This window comes from Pezoporus occidentalis, unplaced genomic scaffold (assembly GCF_034315485.1).
Source record: "Pezoporus occidentalis ecotype Australia unplaced genomic scaffold, CSIRO_AGI_Poc_V1 ctg131, whole genome shotgun sequence".
Lineage (NCBI taxonomy): Eukaryota > Metazoa > Chordata > Aves > Psittaciformes > Psittacidae > Pezoporus > Pezoporus occidentalis.
Window position 1 is genome coordinate 1,331,763 of NW_026913115.1, and position 21,350 is coordinate 1,353,112.

The 21,350-nt window shown below is 35.3% G+C and overlaps 1 protein-coding gene across 14 annotated transcripts in view; it reads left to right on the forward strand.

Annotated features, from left to right (window-relative positions):
* Positions 1 to 21,350, forward strand: part of SOX6 (SRY-box transcription factor 6) — a 374,155-nt gene that overhangs the window by 198,535 nt on the left and 154,270 nt on the right. For all 14 annotated transcript variants that reach the window (XM_062608907.1, XM_062608904.1, XM_062608903.1 and 11 more), the window contains one exon: positions 2,570 to 2,659. In XM_062608907.1, coding sequence (XP_062464891.1) covers positions 2,570 to 2,659 — 90 coding nt within the window. The remainder of the gene's footprint in view (positions 1 to 2,569; positions 2,660 to 21,350) is intronic.

The following is a 21,350-nucleotide window of genomic DNA, read 5'->3' on the forward strand; positions in this document are numbered from 1 at the left end:
TTTAAAGAAATGTTTCTTATGGATTTTTTTCAGTCATTTATAGAGATAACAATTGCAACTAGCAATGTGATCATAGCAAAAAGGTGTCACACAGATAGACCTGTTTTCCATTCCAGTTCTTTGGCAGTCTGTCTTTAGAAGCGTGTTTTTTCCCCTTATGTAATATAAGAATAGTACAGGTAAATATGTGTGTTCTTAAGAACAGTAAGAGAAGAAAAGCAACTGCTTTTGAGGAAGGTATTTTATCAACTCCAGTGATATGCTAATTGTTTCTTTTTTTAAAAAAGTGTATTTTTCCTTCTTTGTACAAATTGAGGAAAATACCTTTTTTAAAAGCAGCAGAAAACACAACTTACAGCAACCATCAAAATAAAACTCTAAATCTCTTTTTTTTTCAGGGATGAGGGGTCTGAAATTTTGGCAGGGGAGAAGCACAGAAACATCTTTTTAAACTAATGATGATATCACAAAAAAGACAAATTATAATGTTCTATTGATAATTGATGGTTATTTCTTGATTCTTCTATTATCAGGCCAGAACTCATAAAAGTAATAAATGCCTGTTATTGTTAAAAGTAAATTGTTATTATATAACAAATATTTTAACACTGCCTACTGCAACTTACAGCTCCTTAATTTTGTCTCTTTCATAGAAATATATAATTAGTAAATAAGTTAGCTTTTCTACTGAAATATTACTTCAAAAACATTTACAAGCTGTGTTGTCTTTCCACGGAGGCTTGCCACAGAGAAAATGTATTGCAATTAAAACCTGATCTTTGATCTTTTGGTAGTTACAGTTTGGTTTACTTTCAACTGGTTTTAGGTCTCTTTCCTCAGTTGTTTGTTTGTTTGTTTTATATGAGTGATGCTAATGTGAATTTTGAGGCTGAAAATACTTGAACCCTAAAATATGGTTTGCCATATGACCTTTTTCTTCCCTACACTTCTTCCTAAGACTTTAAATCCTCTTTTTGTGACCTTTTTGAATGCTTCTCCTCCCTCTGAGCATTTTTGGAATCCTCTGAGGTGAAACGAACTATTAGCCATTGCATCGATATGATCTGTGTTGCCATCGTTAATCTGGGTTTTTTACTTTTGTTTTCACTTGTGTGAGTACTTCTGCTGGGGTGCTGACATGAGAATTTGAGCCACAATTTGGCCTTAATCTGCCAGTAATTAAGCAGCAGATATGTTAGGCTGAATTCTGTCTTCTTGTACCTGCTAGTGTTAATCTGTTACTGGAGTGGCATCGGTATAAATGTTTAAATTTGGAACTTTATTAGTTATTTACAAAGCATTGTGTAAATTGATCTCCTTACACAAACAGCAGCTTGCTATGAGAGTTTCTAACAAGCAAAGGTATATGGCTATTCCCAGTGTATTCACTAAGAAAGAAGGTGCTTACCACCACCCGTAGTGGTATGTGGCCTTATAATGGGAGGCTTTTTGCAAAGATTCATTTAAGGGATAGGGTTGCCTTTAAATGTTTTTGCTATCTTGCTAAACTGTCCCTAAGTGTTTTCAAGCAGTTTAGCATAGGGGCTTTTGATGAGTCTGTCTACTAATAAAAGTAAATGCACAGTGTTTAATTGAGATTCTATTATTACTAACTGGGAAGGAAAAATAAGTGTTCAATTTTGTGTAAAGTTTTCTTGATAATTGTTTATAAATCTCAATTGCGGTTCTTAAATTCATAGAAATCTGGATCACAACTTCAGCCATAAGGATTTCCATCTTAAAAATAAACTTTTATGAGTTATCTGGAAGGTTATGTATAATTTTGACTTCAGAGCCAGTTAGTTTAATTGAGGATACAAAAAAAAAAAAAAAGATTTTATTGAAATATGCTCGGTATCAAATTTTCTGGTGGAATTGGGGTCTGATCATAGGAAACTCACTGAGGCCAATCTTCTGCTTTCCCCTAAATGTAATGGTTTCAGCGAGTTTTGCCTACAGAAGGCCTCCCACATTTGGGCAAAGATTTGAAATATATTCTGAACTTCATGTTATGAAAGCCCATCTTCTAATCATTGCATGTGGTTTATAGTGAACTGAGAAAATTTCTGATACTGTGAACATCCAATATGTAAAGTGCTTTTATGAATTCCATGGAGACATTATATGAATAACTTTTGCATTGACATGGGTATAAAAATGGTTTCAGATGTCACTGCCAAATTTCCAAAAAAAGCCTCTAGATCTTCATGTATAATTTTGAGTGTACAATCATTCTCAAATGAAAAAGACAGAATTTGTATATACATTGGCAATCTATGCGTGTAAATTGGCAGTTAGCATGCATAAATCCCAAATGAAGTTTTTCTTTCAATTAGACTCTTGTTAAATCCATAGTAACTCCATTAACCTCAGTGGAATTACTTTGGATTTAGAATCCAGTTAAATGAGAAGTCTGTTTGGCTACAAGTTCATTTCCCTCTGAAAACATGGTCTAACTATAACAGGGCGAACAGTTTTAAAATGAAGGTAGCAACTGTTTTCCTGATGTGTGAGAATATATTTGATTATTTGATAATTCTTCTTTTCCTTTATTATTTTTTGTTAATAGATTCATCCTGCATGGAAAAGCTACTCTCTAAAGACTGGAAGGAGAAGATGGAAAAATTAAACACAAGTGATCTCCTTGGTGAAATTAAAGGTACCTCGCTAGATCAAATTTTAAATGTTTGCATATATTTTAAATAAGGGATTGAGAATTCTTTAAGGTTAGTTCAGAATAATTAGTAGAAATAACAATCATAATTAGGGGTGTGTTGCTCTTTTCTGTCAACTCACCCTGTTTTTTAATGTTTGTCTTTGAGATGATCAATGTGACTGCCAAATAAATAGAGTATATCACAGTGAGTTATAGGCAGTATCAGAAACACCAGGTTAGTTATATTAGTTCATTGATATTATCTGTATCTCTGTGACCAGAAGAAAAAACATCTTGAAAACATGGAGTTACTCATACTTGGTACTGTTTCTTCCCAGTTGCATAAAATTTATCTAGAAACTACTTTCAGATTATAGAAGGGGTAACTGTGATTACTGTTCTAAATCTTTGATTCAAAATTGTGTGTGTGTGGGGAAACCAAACTGAAAAAAAAAGGGAATATATTTCTATCTTCCTGCAATTCCTGTGGAGAAAGAGCAGCTCTGGATGAAATTTGGGTTCTACAGAAATCAGTGCAAGTTTTATTGTACATATAGGCAGTGCTTTCCAGCATTTCCAGGATTTGTTAAACCAGTGACATAGTGAAAGTGGAATTATCTTGACAGTTAAGTACTGTGTAGAAAATTTGAATTGTTTTACCCACCAATCAATTCTTCCATGGATTTTTTTATTGAGAAGAAATTTAGAGTTATTAATTAAGGAACAAATTAAAAATGTGGCATTTTATGCTGTGAGAACAGATCATAAGGCATAATTTTATTAAATTGCAACTAAAAATATATGTAAACAAAGAATCATGTGCATCATATTAATAAATATTTACTAGTTAAAAAAATGTATATACTATTAGATGAAAATTGATGCTTAGGATTTAATGTGTCCATGAAGGACACGTAAGATAGTTAAATTTTGCTATTATGCAAACAGGTGAAAATTGGCTCTTTTTAATAAGTTATAATTGGTTCTGTCTGATAATTCAGGACCAAAATATGTTGGATTCTCTGTTTAAATTTTTTGGGTAGAATTATGAGAAGTGTATATTTGCCAGGTAGGAGATCCTGTAGTAAGGTCAGTTCTAGAAATACAATATGCAGTTTTACAGGAACATAAAATCCAACAAAATTATTTCTAGAAATCACATTCTATTTAAAGCCATATTGTCTCCTAATAGTGTGGAAATCATTGAATGGTAGTTTGTCCATTAATTGTACAATATAGCTACTTAGACTTGAAATAGAAACTACTTGAATACTATTAGTGAATCAAAATTAAAAGAGGTAGGACTCTCTAACAATGCAGAATAATGTTCTTTATTCTTTCATATGGCACAAAAAGCTTTCATTTATTAAAAAAAACAACAAAATAAAACAAAACCCAACCAACAAACAAACAAAACAAAAACGAGTTTGTTTTTCTGGACTTCTGTTGTTCCTTCCATTTTCTTAGGATATATATTCGCTGAAGAGTTAATGGGTAGAACTCTTTTCTCCTAACTTTTTCTCATCTAGTTACAAAGTATTCTCAAATTTGGAGGAGCTTGCAACTTGTTTTACTTGTTACCTGTGTAAGGATCATCTGGTCAGGCTCCCAGATTTATGTATTGAGGATCATTTAGTTTCCACAACTTCCTCATCCCTAGAAACCCGTCCTTAAGGGACCTTAGGTCTGCAGTATTCCACTCTGCTACTAGTTGACTTCCAGCAAAATGCGATACTGAATCTTTGCTATTGCAGCTGCATTTAATAATTGCTGTGAACAGGCAAAAATACAAAAAGGCAAACACAAAAAATACAAGATAAAACATATTTGCTGTTCTGTTGTGCTTTGCACAGGCTTTCCATAGCAGAAGTAGTGGCAGGTCTGAATTAGGACTCCTTTCCTTTGGTCTCCCAAGCCAGTGGCTAAGCCACTGTCTCCACCTGGTTATCTCCTAGCTGATAAAATCATTATCAACCTAATAACCTGGTATTAACTCATATTAGTATTTGTGTGCCTTAAATCTTCTCAGAGAAAAAGAAAAAAAACCCAACACTGTAGCCCTTGGCAGCATGAAAACTCGATTACAAGAAGGAAATAAAGCAAAGTAGGGAAAACAGCGAGAATTTTTAATCTGTCAAGGAAGCATACTTAAAAAAAGAAAAAGAAATAAAATCTTTTTAGTATTCAAGGTGGTAGATTTCCAAATCATGAAGTTCATTTTCATAGTGATGAATGAATTTCCAGTCAGGTAACTGCCAGGGCATGCGGAGGTCTCTGAAAGAATTATTTTTTAAAATGTGTTGTCTTTTGGAGGTCAAATATTTTTTTCCTTTATTTCCGTTAGATTCTAAATCAATTTGTTTATCTGGCTGATACTTTTGGCTTTTGTGCAGACTTTCTGCTCGTATTACTGAGAGCCTAACTTAAAGACGTGAAGTGATGCAGTAAAAATAAATAAATGAGGTCATTGATTATACAACAGTGAGGTGTGGTCCTGTGAGGAACTGCTCTTTGCACTGACTGTTACTGGGAGCTGTTTATTTTAGAGAGAAGGAATTGTTCTTGCTAAGGATAACCTGTCTACATATTCTTTCTCTCTCTGCACAACTACAACTCTCCCCTCTTCAGTGAAAGACTGGCATGTTGGTCGTGAGAAGGCAGTACACTAAGAATCAGTGCCAGAAAAAAAGGATGAAAGCAGAAAAAAAAAAAGTACCATTGACACAGACTGATTCTCTGCATGTTTGGGAAGCACATCGTAGAAAAGAAAAGATAATTGGCTGAGAGAAACAAATAAAAATGGTATTTTCTAGCTTTACCTTCTATATTTAGAACACAATAGTGTTAATCAAGATATAATCATAAACAATATCTATTAATTTAAACAATAGAAGCCAATACAAATGTAACAAGCAGTGAATCATTTATTTTTTTCTCTAAGTGGGATTGTTCCTGTTCACAATTACTCTTGCATAGTATGCTTCATTTGTAAAACTGCTTTTTTCTGAGTTTCTTTATTAGGATTTCAGTTATTGATAATGGTCCAGATTCTTCCTTGAATTCCAGCCAAGCAAGCCATTGACTTAAGGGAGGCTGCGTGAAAGTCAGAGGAGCATTTGGCAGAATGCTTTGTAGCCAAATTCCAGTGGTTAAAAAAGTCTGCTTTTTCATTTAATATGTTTATAAATGAAACACACAGGTCAAATTTTCAGAGGTCTATGAAGCAGTAGAGCTGAGTTAAATGACCTGCTCACCTGGAAAAAGAAAGAAAACACAGCTGCCTATGCAAATCATTTGATTGTATCATGTTTGCCAGTGTATGCATACAAATACATTTATTTAAGGTGTACAAGCAATTTGTTAGGCTTATGTCTGGCTTTTGCAGTGTTGTCTTTTGTATAAAAGTTAGGGTCAGGAAATACTTTTCATTCTGGTGTTTGTTATCATGTATTTGAATAAACAAAGTGACACAGGACTCTCTTCTAAATGTCCAGATATTTGGGTACAGAGTTCTGTCCTCACCCTCCCTTGCTGCATGTATTTCTGTTCCTTAGTTATCTAGTTTTTCTTCAGCAGCCACAGCTAGGCAGACTAGCATCATTTATCGCTATACAGAGTCTGTTTTAAGTTTTCTGTTTCTGCTCCAAATATAAATCTCTGGAATAGCATAGTCTTGCATGCATCAGGCAGTTGTCCTACTGAAATAAACCGCAATGGTCTTTCTCAGCATGCAGGGTCTTTGAAGATCAAATAAGAAGGGTCAGTCTTTAAGTAACTTAGGCAATGATGTTATCGTGAAAGGGTCAGAATTGGTCTAGCTGTCTTACAGAAGAGTGACTCCTGGGTCACTGGCTACTGTGTTGCAGGTTATTTCTCTGGCTTCCATTGGTGGTGTTTACAACTGGAGCTATCTATATTTACAGGAATTGTGCCTTGAATGTCATATGCTGTCTTTGTACAGTATACTCTGTTTTGGGAAGCATAGCAATTGATGTCCATGGCTTTATCTGATATAGCAGGCTATTTGCGTTGTGTTTCCCATGCTTATTCCTTCCCCTTTTGTATTTGCTACTTTATTAAAAAGAGTCTGAAACTCCTATTTCGTGTGATATGTTCACATTTAATGGCCTCAAAATATTTGGGTAGGTAAGAGGTAGCATTCCTGTTCCCTAGGAAATGTTAAATTTAGTAAAATGAAGAAACTCACTCACTTGATAGTCTCCTTGCAAGATACACTATAAAAATAATGAAAAAAATTATTTGTCCCTGATATTAGAACATGGGAGAGATGGAAAGAGGTGTTTTCTGTAATAGTCTTGGAGAGAGCTCTGCATGAATGAGTCCTCGAGAAAGTTATGGTTTCTCTGTTTTTACAGTGAATTAATTTTTTTCGTAAAATATGCATGATTTACAAAACATTTCAAAATGCTATTTTTGCTTCCATTTTATAAAATATGTCTTCACAGATAAGCTTTTGGGTGTTTCTTGGTGCACTAGATCAAATGTGAAGAGCATTTTGAAGAAAATAAATCTGATGTTTTCCTGTAGCCCTGACCAACACTTTAGTTTGGATTTGCAGTAATTATTTCTCATTATAATTGCTGAAATTTCTTTCTCATGAAGTCTAAGGGTATATAATAGTCTGCCTTATAAATATGCATAAATAAATATATATAAGTCCTATATCACAGAGGCACTCAGAGGTTTTTAATTATGTCACTTTGTATGGCTATAGACATTTCAAAGCTCTCCTTTGTGCTCTCTGTTATAAACATATTTTATTTCTTTTGAAGTCTGTGTGATATACATACTAGCAATTAAAAACCCAGCTCAGGCTTTGAGACACAAGGTCTTCTTAATTAAAACTCAAACAAAAGCTACAAGCAAACGCACCACTGTATGATTAAGGTCTAAAGTGTTACGATACATTAGAATCATTGTTAACTGCTAGGATTTAAAAAATCAATACACAGGAAAAAGGATCAACTGGTTCCAATTAGTGAAACCAATGAAAGCATCCAACAAAACATAACAAAACTATGCAACCCAGAACCCCTACACCCAAATCCTTTTGAAAGTGGTCCTGATTAGAAATATACCACAGGCTATAAAGGGTTCTCATAATGTATTTATTATCATGATCCAGTGAAGTGATGTGTTTAGCTTTATATTGTAGCTCTCTAAATCAGAGAGATGTTTTTGTTTTGCCATTTCTCAAGTCATTAGCATTTTGTGTAATGTGTTACAAAAGCTACATTTCCAGGTCTAACCTGACCTTCTAAATTAATTGGTACCTTTTTGAGTGACTGAATATTTCATAAGCACTTTCAACAGTTAATGTTTGCATACTCTTTAGTCTGATTTGCTTGAAGAACGTAATGAATACCAAAATAAAAATATTTTTGTTAAACTTACCACACCCGCTTATATCAATTTTTTATGATTAAGATATTGATATAATTTGTTAGACTAATCGCTAGAGTGAAATAGATTAAACTATATGATCTTATGTCATCTTGACTTTTTTTAATATGACTTTTATCCAGATTATGGATTTTAATAGGCATGGTACAGACAGAGGCTAGTTCTGTGGGCCTGCTCACTGTACATAGTGCTATTATTTAAGTTATGTACATGTAAGTCGTGACACTGTTGAAGCTGTATTTCTTGAAAAAATAAAAAGAAGTAGTAAACATTTACATTGCTCCGGTCTTTTGGTCAGAGGGTCATATTTCAGTTACACCTGTCACAATCATGCCTGCTTCTAATGTTGAAAGTTAATGATTATTACCATTTCTAGTTCTTAACATTCCACAACTATAAATTACATTGTAATCAACTTATCACATAAATCAAGTTCTCTATGTTGTTGAATACATTTTATAAATAATATCAACTAGGATGCATGCAGTATATTTCCTGGCACAAAATGAATTTGTTACTTACTGCAATCACATATATCTCTTTATTTTTTAGTTTACCAGTGTATTTTTCTAAGCTTAACAATTAAGGATTAAATATATGAATGCTGTACTACACTGAAATCAATGGGACAGCTCACTTACATGCTGTGTTCTGTGGAACTGTGTCCCAAATAGTGTACTGAGAAACAGTATCGACTGTTTATGAGAAAAAGAAATAAGAGGGATAACAATGCTGATAATAAGGAACTTGAAACAGCAATACATTTTTCTGGCACATTAGAAATGATTGCCTTGTGAAATTTGATCCATTCTTCATTTGTAGAAATAGTGACAAGAAAAATGTATGGTATTAAAATGTGTTTATTTTTAAATGCCATTTAATTTATTAGCAGAAAAAGGGTTGAATATAAACTGAAAAATTACAAGTAGGCTTTCTTCACTTTGTCTTCAAAAATTTGCCATTTTCTTCTGTAGGTAGGTTGTTCTGTATTTTATATATATATTTAATTTTCATTGTAGCAGTAATTGTTTTATTTAAAATATGCAGAGTGTTTAACTGAAGGCTTGTAGGTTGAAGGAGCTTATCACTACTTGGAACTTTAGGCCTTCTCTTCTGACCCTGGATGTCAGTGGCAAATTTCCTTCCCAGCTTAGTTGCCTACGAAGTTGCCTGCCTTTAGCAAAATAAAACTCCTACTGAAGAAGTACAACTTTGTATGAAAAAAGCAAGTTCCTATGTAGGAGTTTGCACAGCTAAAACAAGAGTGGAAGCTCCATTTCTTGTGTTTCACCAAGTGAAACAAGCTCTTGGCTTTTTGTTGCCCTAGACATCTAAACTCAAATTCTAACAAACTAATGACTGTAAGCATTTATGTAGAAAGATGCATATAGATACGGTACTGAAAGGGCTGAAATTTTCTGGTCAGTTTGGATTCTGAGGAAACCTGTAGATGTATTTCATCAGTCCTTTGTTAAAGGAATTTCACATTAAGGAAATCTTTGATTGAAGTGTCACATGTAAAGAACATACTATCCTGCAGTGTTCAGTCTCTATGGCGGCTGAGCAACCTGGAGAAGGGTATAAGGAAAGGGCAAACACACAGTAATATTTCCTCAATATCCTCTTCCATTATCCCACAAAATATGATAAATAGGCTTCTTGATTCAGAAGTTGTACATTCAGGTTTAATGGCCCTTGATAGAATTATCATCTATGAACATATCCAATTGCTTTGGAACCCTTTAATAGACAGCTGGAATGTCTGTTGGGATAAGCTCAGCAGTTAACAATATGCTGTATATTTGAACCTAGTACTTTGTAGGTGTCCCCTAGATTTTGTATTATAATGGACAAGGAATGGTTGTTCCCTGTTCAGCTTCTCTGTTACACTACCTTCAGTTGTCTGTTCTCCAGGTTGAAAAGTAAATACGTATTTCTTTATTCCTGTTATGAAAGCTGTTCCGCATTTTGGTCATCCTCATCACCCCTATCTGCAGTTAGTTTGGAAAGAAATCTTTTGTGCAAAATATCTCTGTTCTGAGCAACTTCAAACTTTGGCACTGACTAATGATAAACTTTGTGGCAATCCTTTTCACCTCAGTTGGTTTTAAACTCCCTTTCTGAATAGGGAGTCTGTCTTGAAGCACGGTCTTGATGTGTGGATGTTGTGTGGTGATGCGAGCATCCTGATGACATCAGGTATCAGATTTTTATTTTTTTTTTCTTAAGACATATGTAAAAATGCCTCACTGGGAACTTTACAAACTGTGAACCCACGGTGGTTCAGAAACTTCATCTGTAAAACTTGTGAAACCACTTGTGGGGGAAGAAAAAAAAGAGACAGCGCATTAATAGAAAAAAATGAAGAGCACGTTTGGGAAGCTCACATGCAACTGAGAACAGCAAGAAACTAATGTGCAACCTGACACATCCACTGCCTCAAAAGCCTAAGCTCAGTGGCAAATAGAAGAAATAAAAGGGTTGTCCTTGTACTTGACCCTTTGGAAAAGGTTAACTATCAGTATTTTTTTCAAGAGGGCTTGATTTGTCTGTGTCACCTCACTTCAGATCTGACCAATGACATCTGACATTTTTCTGCCAAAGGGCGGATCCAGCCAAAGAAGTCTTATTTTGCTTCTTTTCGCCATCTCCGGCAAACACTAAAGTGATTTCAGTCTGATCAGGATTTCTTTGCTCTAATCAGGTCATTCATGATACTGCCTCCTCCCTGGTTAGTCGTTTGGTCTCAAGTCACTGTCTCCCTTCTGCCTCTCACACAAATATCTATTTTGGATTAAAGTAAATAATTTCTCTTTTCCACCCGCCCCATTTTTTGTTTGTCATTAGCTGTCACAATGAAATCTTGTTATAGATATTTTTTTCTTACCTTTATTTCTTTAAATTGCTGTTAGTTTGACCCACATATCCTAATATTTACCTTGGTCTCTATTGATATGAATTAACCAAGTTTAATGTTAATCATGTGCTCATAAAAGTTCTTCGAGAGTTATATAAGATTAAGCTGAGACCTGCTCAATAGCTGTTTAAAATTTATTGCCCCATAGATAAGGGTAATGAGAGGCTAACGCACTTGGGAATAAATCCTCATGTCTATTAAGATTTGTTTGAATAGGTTTCCATCACAACAGGTGCACAATTATTTTATGAGTAAAATATTATCAGCCTTCCAAATTAGTCAGGGCAAAATGCAAGTTGTCTGATTAAATAATCAAACCCAATACTTAAAATGCACTTGATTTCCACAGGAATTTTAAGATGCTAAGTCCCAGTCTATCAGTGAAACTGTGATTGTTTGCAGCATGCAAGTAGCAGCTTGTAGAGTATCCTGTTTGGTATGTTTTACATAATTCATCCTACATTATACAAGACAAAACCGCTTAAAAAGCATATAATAATAGGTTTTACTTCTAGTCAAACAATTTTAATCTACCAATGAAGGTATTATACTGTGCATTAAAATCAGAAAAAAGTGGGCCTCTAATGGAAAATAGTTTGAAAGTGTTCTGCATTCAATTAGGAGGCACATCAGTTTAGAAATACAACTCCTGTGTTGTTTTTTAAATAATTTAGTTTATGAAGGGGGAGGGGAAAAAAGAAATATCCTCTGAATCTGAAGCGCAGCATGCAGTGTGGAGATCACATATGTCCCCAGTTATAGAATAGCTCAGTAAACACAGTAACCCGGAGACACAAGAAATGGGTAAAATCTAAAACAGTAGGTTCACCATGAACGGAAAGCTTAGCAGTGCAGCTGTTAGGCGCAGATTAGATACAGGTAACTGTTTGTTTTCATATCTGAATCTGTTTGTCAATCAAGGAATGCTATGAATCAGGAGATGGGATCTCAAAGACAAAACCACAAAGTCAGAGACAGCATCTGGAGGAGCTCCAAGCCACAAAAATTAGGGAAGAAGCACAGAGGGAACAAAAACTGTAAATGCTTGCATGGATTCTGTCTCTCTATACATTGAATTTAAATAATTGTGTTGATACATCAGTAATAATAATTGCTGATAAAAATTATAGTCCTTATTTTGGGCAGCAATATGTTTTACTAAATGTGAAATTAAATGCAATTTATATTAATTAGGGATAATATGAAAGTATGTAAGTGGTTGACATTTCCGACATTTTTAAACATACTACTATGTATGTGAAGATACATCTTTTGAGTTTGCTTTGACTTGGAAATACTGTAGATTGATACAGGCCCTAGTGTGCTTTGTTGAAATAAGATCACAGTTCTAAATCTGAAGATCAGAAAATTGTTTATAGACAAGGTTCATTATACTTTGAAATTTAGTTATGGGATTTGATCATTGATGTAACTGTTTACTAGTAGTTCTCTAGAAGCTGGGATATAGTTGTATTACATATACTAAAAACCTACTGTTAAAATGCAGGTAGTGTACCCAAGTTGCAGGATTTCAAGTCTGTATAGTGTATACAGACATTTTATGTAGGTTTGTGTAACTCGGATTTCTGAACATGGAAAAACTTACAGAGACGTCAAATTTTTATTTGTGTTACGAAAGGAATACAAAGATTTATGAAGGAAGATAAAGAAAATGAAATTGGCATAACTGTTCTGTGGTTTGGGCTCTTTTTTTTTTTAGATTTAAAGGATCATAGAGTTCCTTGTAACCGAAATAACTTTTTACCTTTGCTGCTTTACACCAGTGCCAGGATCTGTTTGCCTAAATATTGTTGAGATTCTGCAACAGTCACAGGATGACTGCAGGTTTTCTTTTAGGTGCTGCAGATAGTTCCTACTGTCATATCCACCACTAAAGCATGTCGCTAAGGGCCTCATCTACGTGTTTTTTAAACACTTTCAGGGACAGTGATTCCACCATTTCCCTGGGCAGCCTGTTCCAATGCCTGACCACCCTTTTGGTGAAGAAATTTCTCCTAATATCTAATCTAAACCTTGCCTGGCACAACTTGAGGACATTACATTTAGTCCTGTCACTTGTTACTTGGGAGAAGAGACCAGTCACCTCCTTTCAGGTAATTGTAGAGAGTGGTAAGGTCACCCCTGAGCCTTCTCATCTTCATAATAAACAACCCTAGTTACCTCAGCCTTTCGTCATAAGACTTGTTCTCCAGAACCTTCAACAGCTTGTTTGGACACGCTGCAGCGCCTTAATGTCTTTCTTGTAGTGATGGACCCCAAACTGAACACAATATCCAAAGTATAGCCCCACCAGTGCCGAGTACAGGGGGTTGATCACTGCCCTGGCCCTCCTGGCCACACCATTTCTGATACAAACCAGGATGCTGTTGGCCTTCTTGGCTGCCTGGGCATACCACTGGCTGATACTCAGCAGTCAGCAATCCCAGATCCTTTTCCCCTGGGTAGCAGATATATGGGTGCTAGATGCTTAATGTATATTTTAAACCATCGTCACAATCTACCTGCAGTAGTGAGTCCTAAAGCCCTTAAAAAAAATCTGACCCAGAGACACCTAAATTTAACAAATCCCTTAGAAAAATACCTAAGACATCTACAGATGCAGACAGGTTGAATTTTTTATGTATATTTAAATTGTAGAGGGGAAATAACCACAAAATACATTGTTTCGGTGCAAAATTACTTTGCAGTCTCAATTAGCCCTTATTTTGGCAGTATCACAGCATCACGGTTACACTGATGGAACTTCTGAGAAACATGTCAGAATCATTGCACTGGGTTGCAATAGGTATGTTGCTTCAGACACAGCTAAGTTTTTTTAATAGGACACTTAAAAGGAAGATGATTAACTTTCAAAGCCAATTGAAAGAAGTCTCAGTAGAAATCTGTTTTCCCTGCTCCTGTTTCTTCTTGTGTTTTTATTTTTAGTGTCCTGTTATGAAGGAAAAAATACGATGAAGTTGTGGTTGCTGTAGTAATAAAGTAATGAAAATGCAACCTGGATAGTGTTTTCTTGTCTTAAGGAGAGAGGAGCAATTAGGGAATCCTTATTTTCTAAAGATATTCCAGGTCTATTTATAATATATTGAATGCTGTTGTTACAGAATACAAAACCTGTTGGTATGTTTCCTACATGCTCCCAATGCTTCAAGATTTGTTCTGAATCATCTTTAAACTCTATGCTCAAAGTTGTGCTTTTAAATATTAAATTACATTTAGTCTTTTGAATAGGTAGTGTTTATGTTTCCATTCTGAGTGATCCTGTTTGAGTCATAGAGTACCTATATAAGCACAACAAAATAACATGATATCACTCTCTTGTTTGGGACTGTGAGAAATTTCATTACCAAAGATTCTGTAGCAAAAGGCTGTATTAAATGTTTTGTTTTGTGATCAACTAGGTATGCAAAGAAATTGAATTAAGAAAATTTACAGCTGTACTTTTAGTCACTGGTAAGAAACATTTGGCTAAACATACTTATGCTTGTGGTTACAATATAATTATACCAGAACACTCTTAGAATGTGTGTAACTTCAGTCTACAAATGTAGGCCACCTCCTCTGTGCTCTGGTTAATGTGATTTAGGAGGGTTTTCAAGTTAGAGAACTTGACTAGTAATTTTGTAGTGTATTTAATAGGAGTACAACAAGCCCGTCATAGAATTCCCATTTGTTTTGGAATGTTTTCTTTTTTTTATTTTAATTAATTATAAAATGATCCTTGAGGGAACAACAAGCACAGTTTATTTGTTTGGTTTTTGTTTCTCATACCCATACAGTGAGATTGTGGTTATTTCAGAAGACATAAGATAATTCATATTTGCAGCATTAATATGATCTACTGAATTGGTTTTACAGATTACTAGGTTGTGTGTACAGATAAGTAGTGCTTTCAATTTATGACTGCTTGATTATGAAAGAAATTTAAAATAATACTCAGATTCACAAGCCTGAAGCTGCCAATTTTTACCACCCAATGCCATTAATAATGAACATATCAATGGACATGTTTCAAAGCCCACTTAAATAAGGGAATTTTCTTCAACTGACTTTTGTGGACTTATTCTAAATGTATAAAATGTTGCTGCTTCTCCATACATGTCAAAGGCTTTTAACTAAATTGTCTCTATTAAGATGAGGTAAGAAGTTTCTTCTTTACAGCTTCTATGATAGACAGGCTATGCTAATGTCCTTGTTTTGCAATAAACTTTGCTTCTTCATTACTTATCACCAGAGGCAATAAAAATCTTCAGAGGCAAATATATAAGTTTTTCATTGATATACTTGTTTGTATTTGTAAGACATGAAAGATGAACATGCAATTAAGTTCAAAATTAAAATTTATATTTAAAGTATATAAATTATACAGTACTAATATTTCTCATATTTATATTTAGATGTTTGAGTGGTGTAGCTAATAACTACTAACTAAAAAACCCATGGAAGTAACTTATTTAACAAGATGTAAAAAGTAACTGCAAGACACCATAAGTCAGAGCACATTTCACAGGGGCACATCTCCTCCCCTGTGTATATTGTGCATTCTGGATGCAATAGAAAAAATGCATTTGGTTATAATTTTGTGTATAGGCAGAGAGGCATGTTTCCGAGAGTGTTTTGGTGTAGGATCCTCAGTGTTAGCTTTAAGACAAATGAACTCCAATAATTGAATCCTAATATGTAAATCAATTACCCTTTTTATAAAAAAGCTGCAGGGGCACATATGGGAAGGATCTCTTCCTTTCTTGCACCTAAAGAGAGAAGTACTAATTCCTGTCATTGTTCTCATAGAGCTTCCTGATTCATAGAGCTTCAGATTCAGTATAAAGCACCATATCATCCACTTTAAAACTACATTAGCCCCACAGGAAGTTACACTAATTATCTGTTTTTTCACCCGATTTGCACATAAAATTGTAGAATCATAGAATAGTTAGGGTTGGAAAAGACCTTAAGATCATCTAGTTCCAACCCCGCTGCCATGGGCAGGGACACCTCACTCTAGACCATGTTGCCCAAGGCTCTGTCCAACCTGTCCAACTGCAGGCTGTAAGAACTTCAACCTTACCATCATCCCATGTACGTATTTAGACATTACAGTGCAAAACATTCCTCACTATTTAAAGAGAAGAAGCATGTTGTTTCTGCACATAGAATCATAGAATCATAGAATAGTTAGAGTTGGAAAGGACCTTAAGATCATCTAGTTCCAACCCCTCTGCCATGGGCAGGGACACCTCACACTAAACCATGTCACCCAAGGCCTCGTCCAGCCTGGCCTTGAACATCGCCAGGGATGGAGCATTCACTGTGATAAAAAGCAGAAGAAAAATCCTAAAAAACCAACAAAACCCCAAACCAAAACGAAACCTTCTTTTCTGCAGTTTTCTCTTTAAAATGGAAAACTGAATTAAAACATAAGATTCTTTTTCATCTTTCATTATGAATCTATAGTTTAGATAACGTGAGAAGACTGAACAAACACGCAAAAGCTTCTTTTACATCATGAACTTTTTTATGAAGCACAAATATCAGCTGAAGAAATCATAAGTAACTGAGTCCTGTTATATAGGGAAATTAATGTCATCTAATTCATGAGCTATACTCATCAAATAAGGTATTAAACTAACTTCCTCTAAGCTCAGCTTCCTTCCAATCATTTTTATGCATGTACATATACAATTCTCTTTCCAGCATGAGATAGAACAGATATACAGTTCATCTCTGTGACTGAAGATACAACTTTTAATTGCTTTTCAAACAAGTGTGTTTTTGCACTTGCACTGCAACAGGAAGAAATACTAGTTGAAAAAAGAATGGAAAATTGTCTTGATAACTTGGAATTGTATCATGTTTATATAATAAAAAAATAAGATTCATTTTGAAGAGTATCATGGTACCCAGAAATCACTTCTTAAAGTTAAAATTGAATACGGAAACAAAATGATTTTTATCCAGCTGTATGCTGTTACAAAAGAACAATCAATGGAATGGAGCAGTTTCAAAATCAGTCCTGAATCCTCCATTTACATTTTTTTCTTCAGCAGACTCCTAGTCTTTCCATGTTGGATGATAAGATCCTACTTATTCCAGACTGTCATCAATTGTAACTCTCAACATTGTAATTGCATATAAGACATTACCTATGATTGCATATAAGCAAAAGAAATTATCCTTTCACAACTAATAGAGAAAGTTATAAAAAAGTATGTTACACCTTTTACTGCAATGTTTTATATGAATATTAGAGATGGCTTAGCATTTGTATGTCAAATCACCCATTCCTCAAGGCAGGTGCAAATACTAATCTAAAAATCTAGAACTAAATTTATTTATTTTTTTCCTTTTCTGGAAATGAAGGGTAGGGATTTTCCACTGATTTCAAACTTAGAATCATAGAATAGTTAGGGTTGGAAAGGACCTTAAGATCATCGAGGTCCAACCCCCCTGCCATGGGCAGGGACACCTCACACTAAACCATGTCACCCAAGGCTCTGTCCAACCTGGCCTTGAACACTGCCAGGGATGGAGCATTCACAACTTCCCTGGGCAACCAATTCCAGTGCCTCACCACCCTAACAGGAAAGAACTTCTTCCTTATATCCAATCTAAACTTCCCCTGTTTAAGTTTTAACCTGTTACCCCTTGTCCTGTCACTACAGTCTCTAATGAAGAGTCCCTCCCCAGCATCCCTATAGACCCCCTTCAGATACGGGAAGGCTGCTATGAGGTCTCCACACAGCCTTCTCTTCTCCAGGCTGAACAGCCCCAACTTCCTCAGCCTGTCTTCATACAGGAGGTGCTCCAGCCCCCGATCATCCTCGTGGCCCTTCTCTGGACTTGTTCCAACAGTTCCATGTCCTTTTTATGTTGAGGACACCAGAACTGTACACAATACTCCAAGTGAGGTCTCACAAGACTTCTAATACATTGCTTAGGTGACTGAAGCACCTCCCGTATGAAGACAGGCTGAGGAAGTTGGGGCTGTTCAGCCTGGAGAAGAGAAGGCTGTGTGGAGACCTCATAGCAGCCTTCCAGTATCTGAAGGGGGCCTATAGGGATGCTGGGGAGGGACTCTTCATTAGGGACTGTAGTGATAGGACAAGGGGTAATGCGTTAAAACTGAACCAGGGGAAGTTTAGATTGGATATAAGGAGGAAATTCTTTCCTGTTAGGGTGGTGAGGCACTGGAATGGGTTGCCCAGGGAGGTTGTGAATGCCCCATCCGTGGCAGTGTTCAAGACCAGGTTGGATGAGGCCTTGGGTGATATGACTTAGCGTAAGGTGTCCCTGCCCACGGCAGTGGGGTTGGAACTTAAGGTCCTTTCCAACCCTAACGATTCTATGATTCTGTGATTCTATGACTCTGCTATTGCAGCAGTACCCCATTCAGTATATTTTATGAGTCAGAAGAGAGAGGAAAAAAAAAAACAACCCCCAAAATTATCGAGAAAACAAAATCATATTTAGGACAAAATGCCATTTTGTTGGAAATACGGAGCTGGTGTGAAAGGTGGGGAAGCATTTCTCTATATAATCACCTCATTCTCAGTTTCACATCTGTAGTTTCACATTAGACCATAAGACACTCATGGAGAGAGTTATGAATTGAATCAGAAAGTACATATAAAATTTCTAATACTATGTACAGTTCTGTAAGTCAGATGTCAGGACAAAGCAGTCTCAGACTTAAGACTGGGATAGTGTACTAGATTATATTTATATGTATAGGTTTCTTTACTAACAGTTTTACATACCTAATATAGTGAGGAGAGAATGTCATTAAAACCAACATTATTCCGTAATGTTCAGTGATGATGTTTTTGGAATTTGTATTCGACATCTCTTCTATTGGTTCTCTGACAATTACAGAATTCATCAAAAGCTGATGGAAAGAGCCCATGTGTTTTGAGTCAGATTCAGAGATAAAATAATAGAGAAGGTGGAAAACTGGCTTCACTTACTGTTTATGGGAACATGAGGATCAGTTCTCATACCATTGTAAATAACATGTATTTCTACTGAAGTTTCTGAATCTACATGTAAATAATGCGAAGAGAGAATCAGACCTGGTAAGCTTTTAATTCCAGTATAATGAACAAGCTACAAGCACTGTGAACATCATTCTTATTGAGGTACTTGATTTTTCTGACATTTAGTACTTGTATCCCATCTTCATTCAGAAGTAAAACTTTGGATATCTTGGTTTCTGTATGAGACTTCCTCTGTTTTGGTATGTGAGAACTTCGAGCATTATAAAACAATTGGATTAGAGCCCTTGCAAATGTGAGAACTTACAATTTAATGTTCAAACCGTTTAAGGTTTTCTCATCTGCTTGAGGAAGATATAACATTGGCCTGCTATTGTTTTTTGCACTTCATTTGTCTTTTCTGATGAGGCAAGGTGAATCAATCTTATGTAATTTTTACTTCAGATACTAACTTCTTCAAAAAAAACCTGGTAAGCCTGATTTGTGTGGGGATGTTTGCACAGAGAATGTTCCGATCCTGAAAGTTTATTTCTACTGTGACGTTCAAGTATTTCTGCTATCCTTACTAACACAGTTTCTGGCATCTTGGTGTGTTTTTTCTACGGAAGAGGAACTGTTATATAATTACATGGCAGTTAGATTCTATCTTTCTTTTCTGTTTATGAATTTTTGTAACTTCCAATGCCTCCTTTATCCTTTGGATTTTTTACTCTTTAATATACTGTTTCATCCTGTTCACAAATACAGTTTAGAATTTATACCCTTTTACTCTTTTACCTATCCTCAAAATAGCATCCACCTCCCTGATCCAGGGATGTACTGTCACTTGTATTTAAATGGGCAAAACTGAAACTGAAGGTCAGGATATATTTTCAGCTCTCATTTCCTGAGTGAGTTCCTTAAGTGGATGGATCATCTTTTCTCCACTCTTATATGTAAATTTTCTTACTTTAAAAGCAATGGAATTGAGCATTAGAGTCATTAATAATATTATTAATACAGATTTTGTTCTCTGTATGTCACCACGGTGTTAATTTTATTTTGTTGTGCTATGCCCTGGGCTACAGTCTTCTCAGTTAACAAAATAAACCTACTCATTTTTCATTTTTCTTTACATTGTATTTTAGTGTTTATATCACTGTACAGATTACTCACAGCCTGTTGCCTCTGCTATGTCTTTATATTCAAATTCAGCAAAACCAAGTTGTCTGTGACCTTTTAGTTGTGATGTATAATACATATTTCTGTGTTTATATCTGGTATTATCACATTTTTTCCAGAGTCTGAAAAGCTCATATTGAGTATATGTGTAGCATTTCTAAACCTACTAAAAGCACTAAAGCGTCCATAACCAGATCTCTACTTGCTCTTTTTTAAAAAAAAATATCTTCTTTCTTCCACATACACAGACATGAATTAACACTTAATATGTTCTTCTAGTATTATTTAGAATGTAGGGTGACAAATTCTTCTGGAATTCAAGAGTAATTCCAAGAAACTGGGCAACTGGCTAAAGTTTTGGAGCTTTTTTCCTCTTTTTTTTTTAATAGCAAACAGTACTAAAATAGAATTGTGTATGTGAAATAGCAACAACATCTCAGTTAAACAGATGTCAAGGCTTATGTCAGATAGAGCTCTTCTTTTCATATGTGTATAAGAAAGTAAGTAGTCCAAGAGATTTGTTGGAATTCCTCTTTTTGCTGGGCACTGGTTTGGAGGAGGGGGAGGTTGAAGTTCTGGCTAACATCACATTCTTTCCTACATTCCTGACGTGAATTACATTTTAGGACTCAACTGTGGATTCACCACATCCTTAAAAATGGCACAACGTATCATTGTCCTCCATGAGCTAACCAGGCACTACTCAGTCCAGTCCTTTGCCTAGCAGATTACTTTGACAGTTTTGGAGCTGTTTGGTAGTAACTTATGTTGATCTTGTCACTGCAGAAACATTTTTATGAATGTATCAGTTTACTTTGATTAGAACTGTTGTGTAAAACAGTCAAGGAAGAAAACCTCTGAATATGAGATATTGATGAGAAAACACTTGAGAATTGCTAAGGAACAACACGAGAGCAAAAGTCTGGCAAACATATGAGATCAAAAAAATGTTAACCACAAATGAAACATTGTCTCAGAAGAGGTGGTTGTTCCCAGGAGCAAAGCTAAGGTACAAGCATTTGCTGGGAAATGCTAAGGCAGGTAAGCCTGCCTCAGTTGCCGTTGGGTTATGGCAAATGTTTGGGGGAACTATTCAGCTAGACTACTATATGTGCTCTTACATATATTCTTAATATATATTCTTAATGCAGAATGATCTGTGATTTGTGAGTTTGAAGAAGGG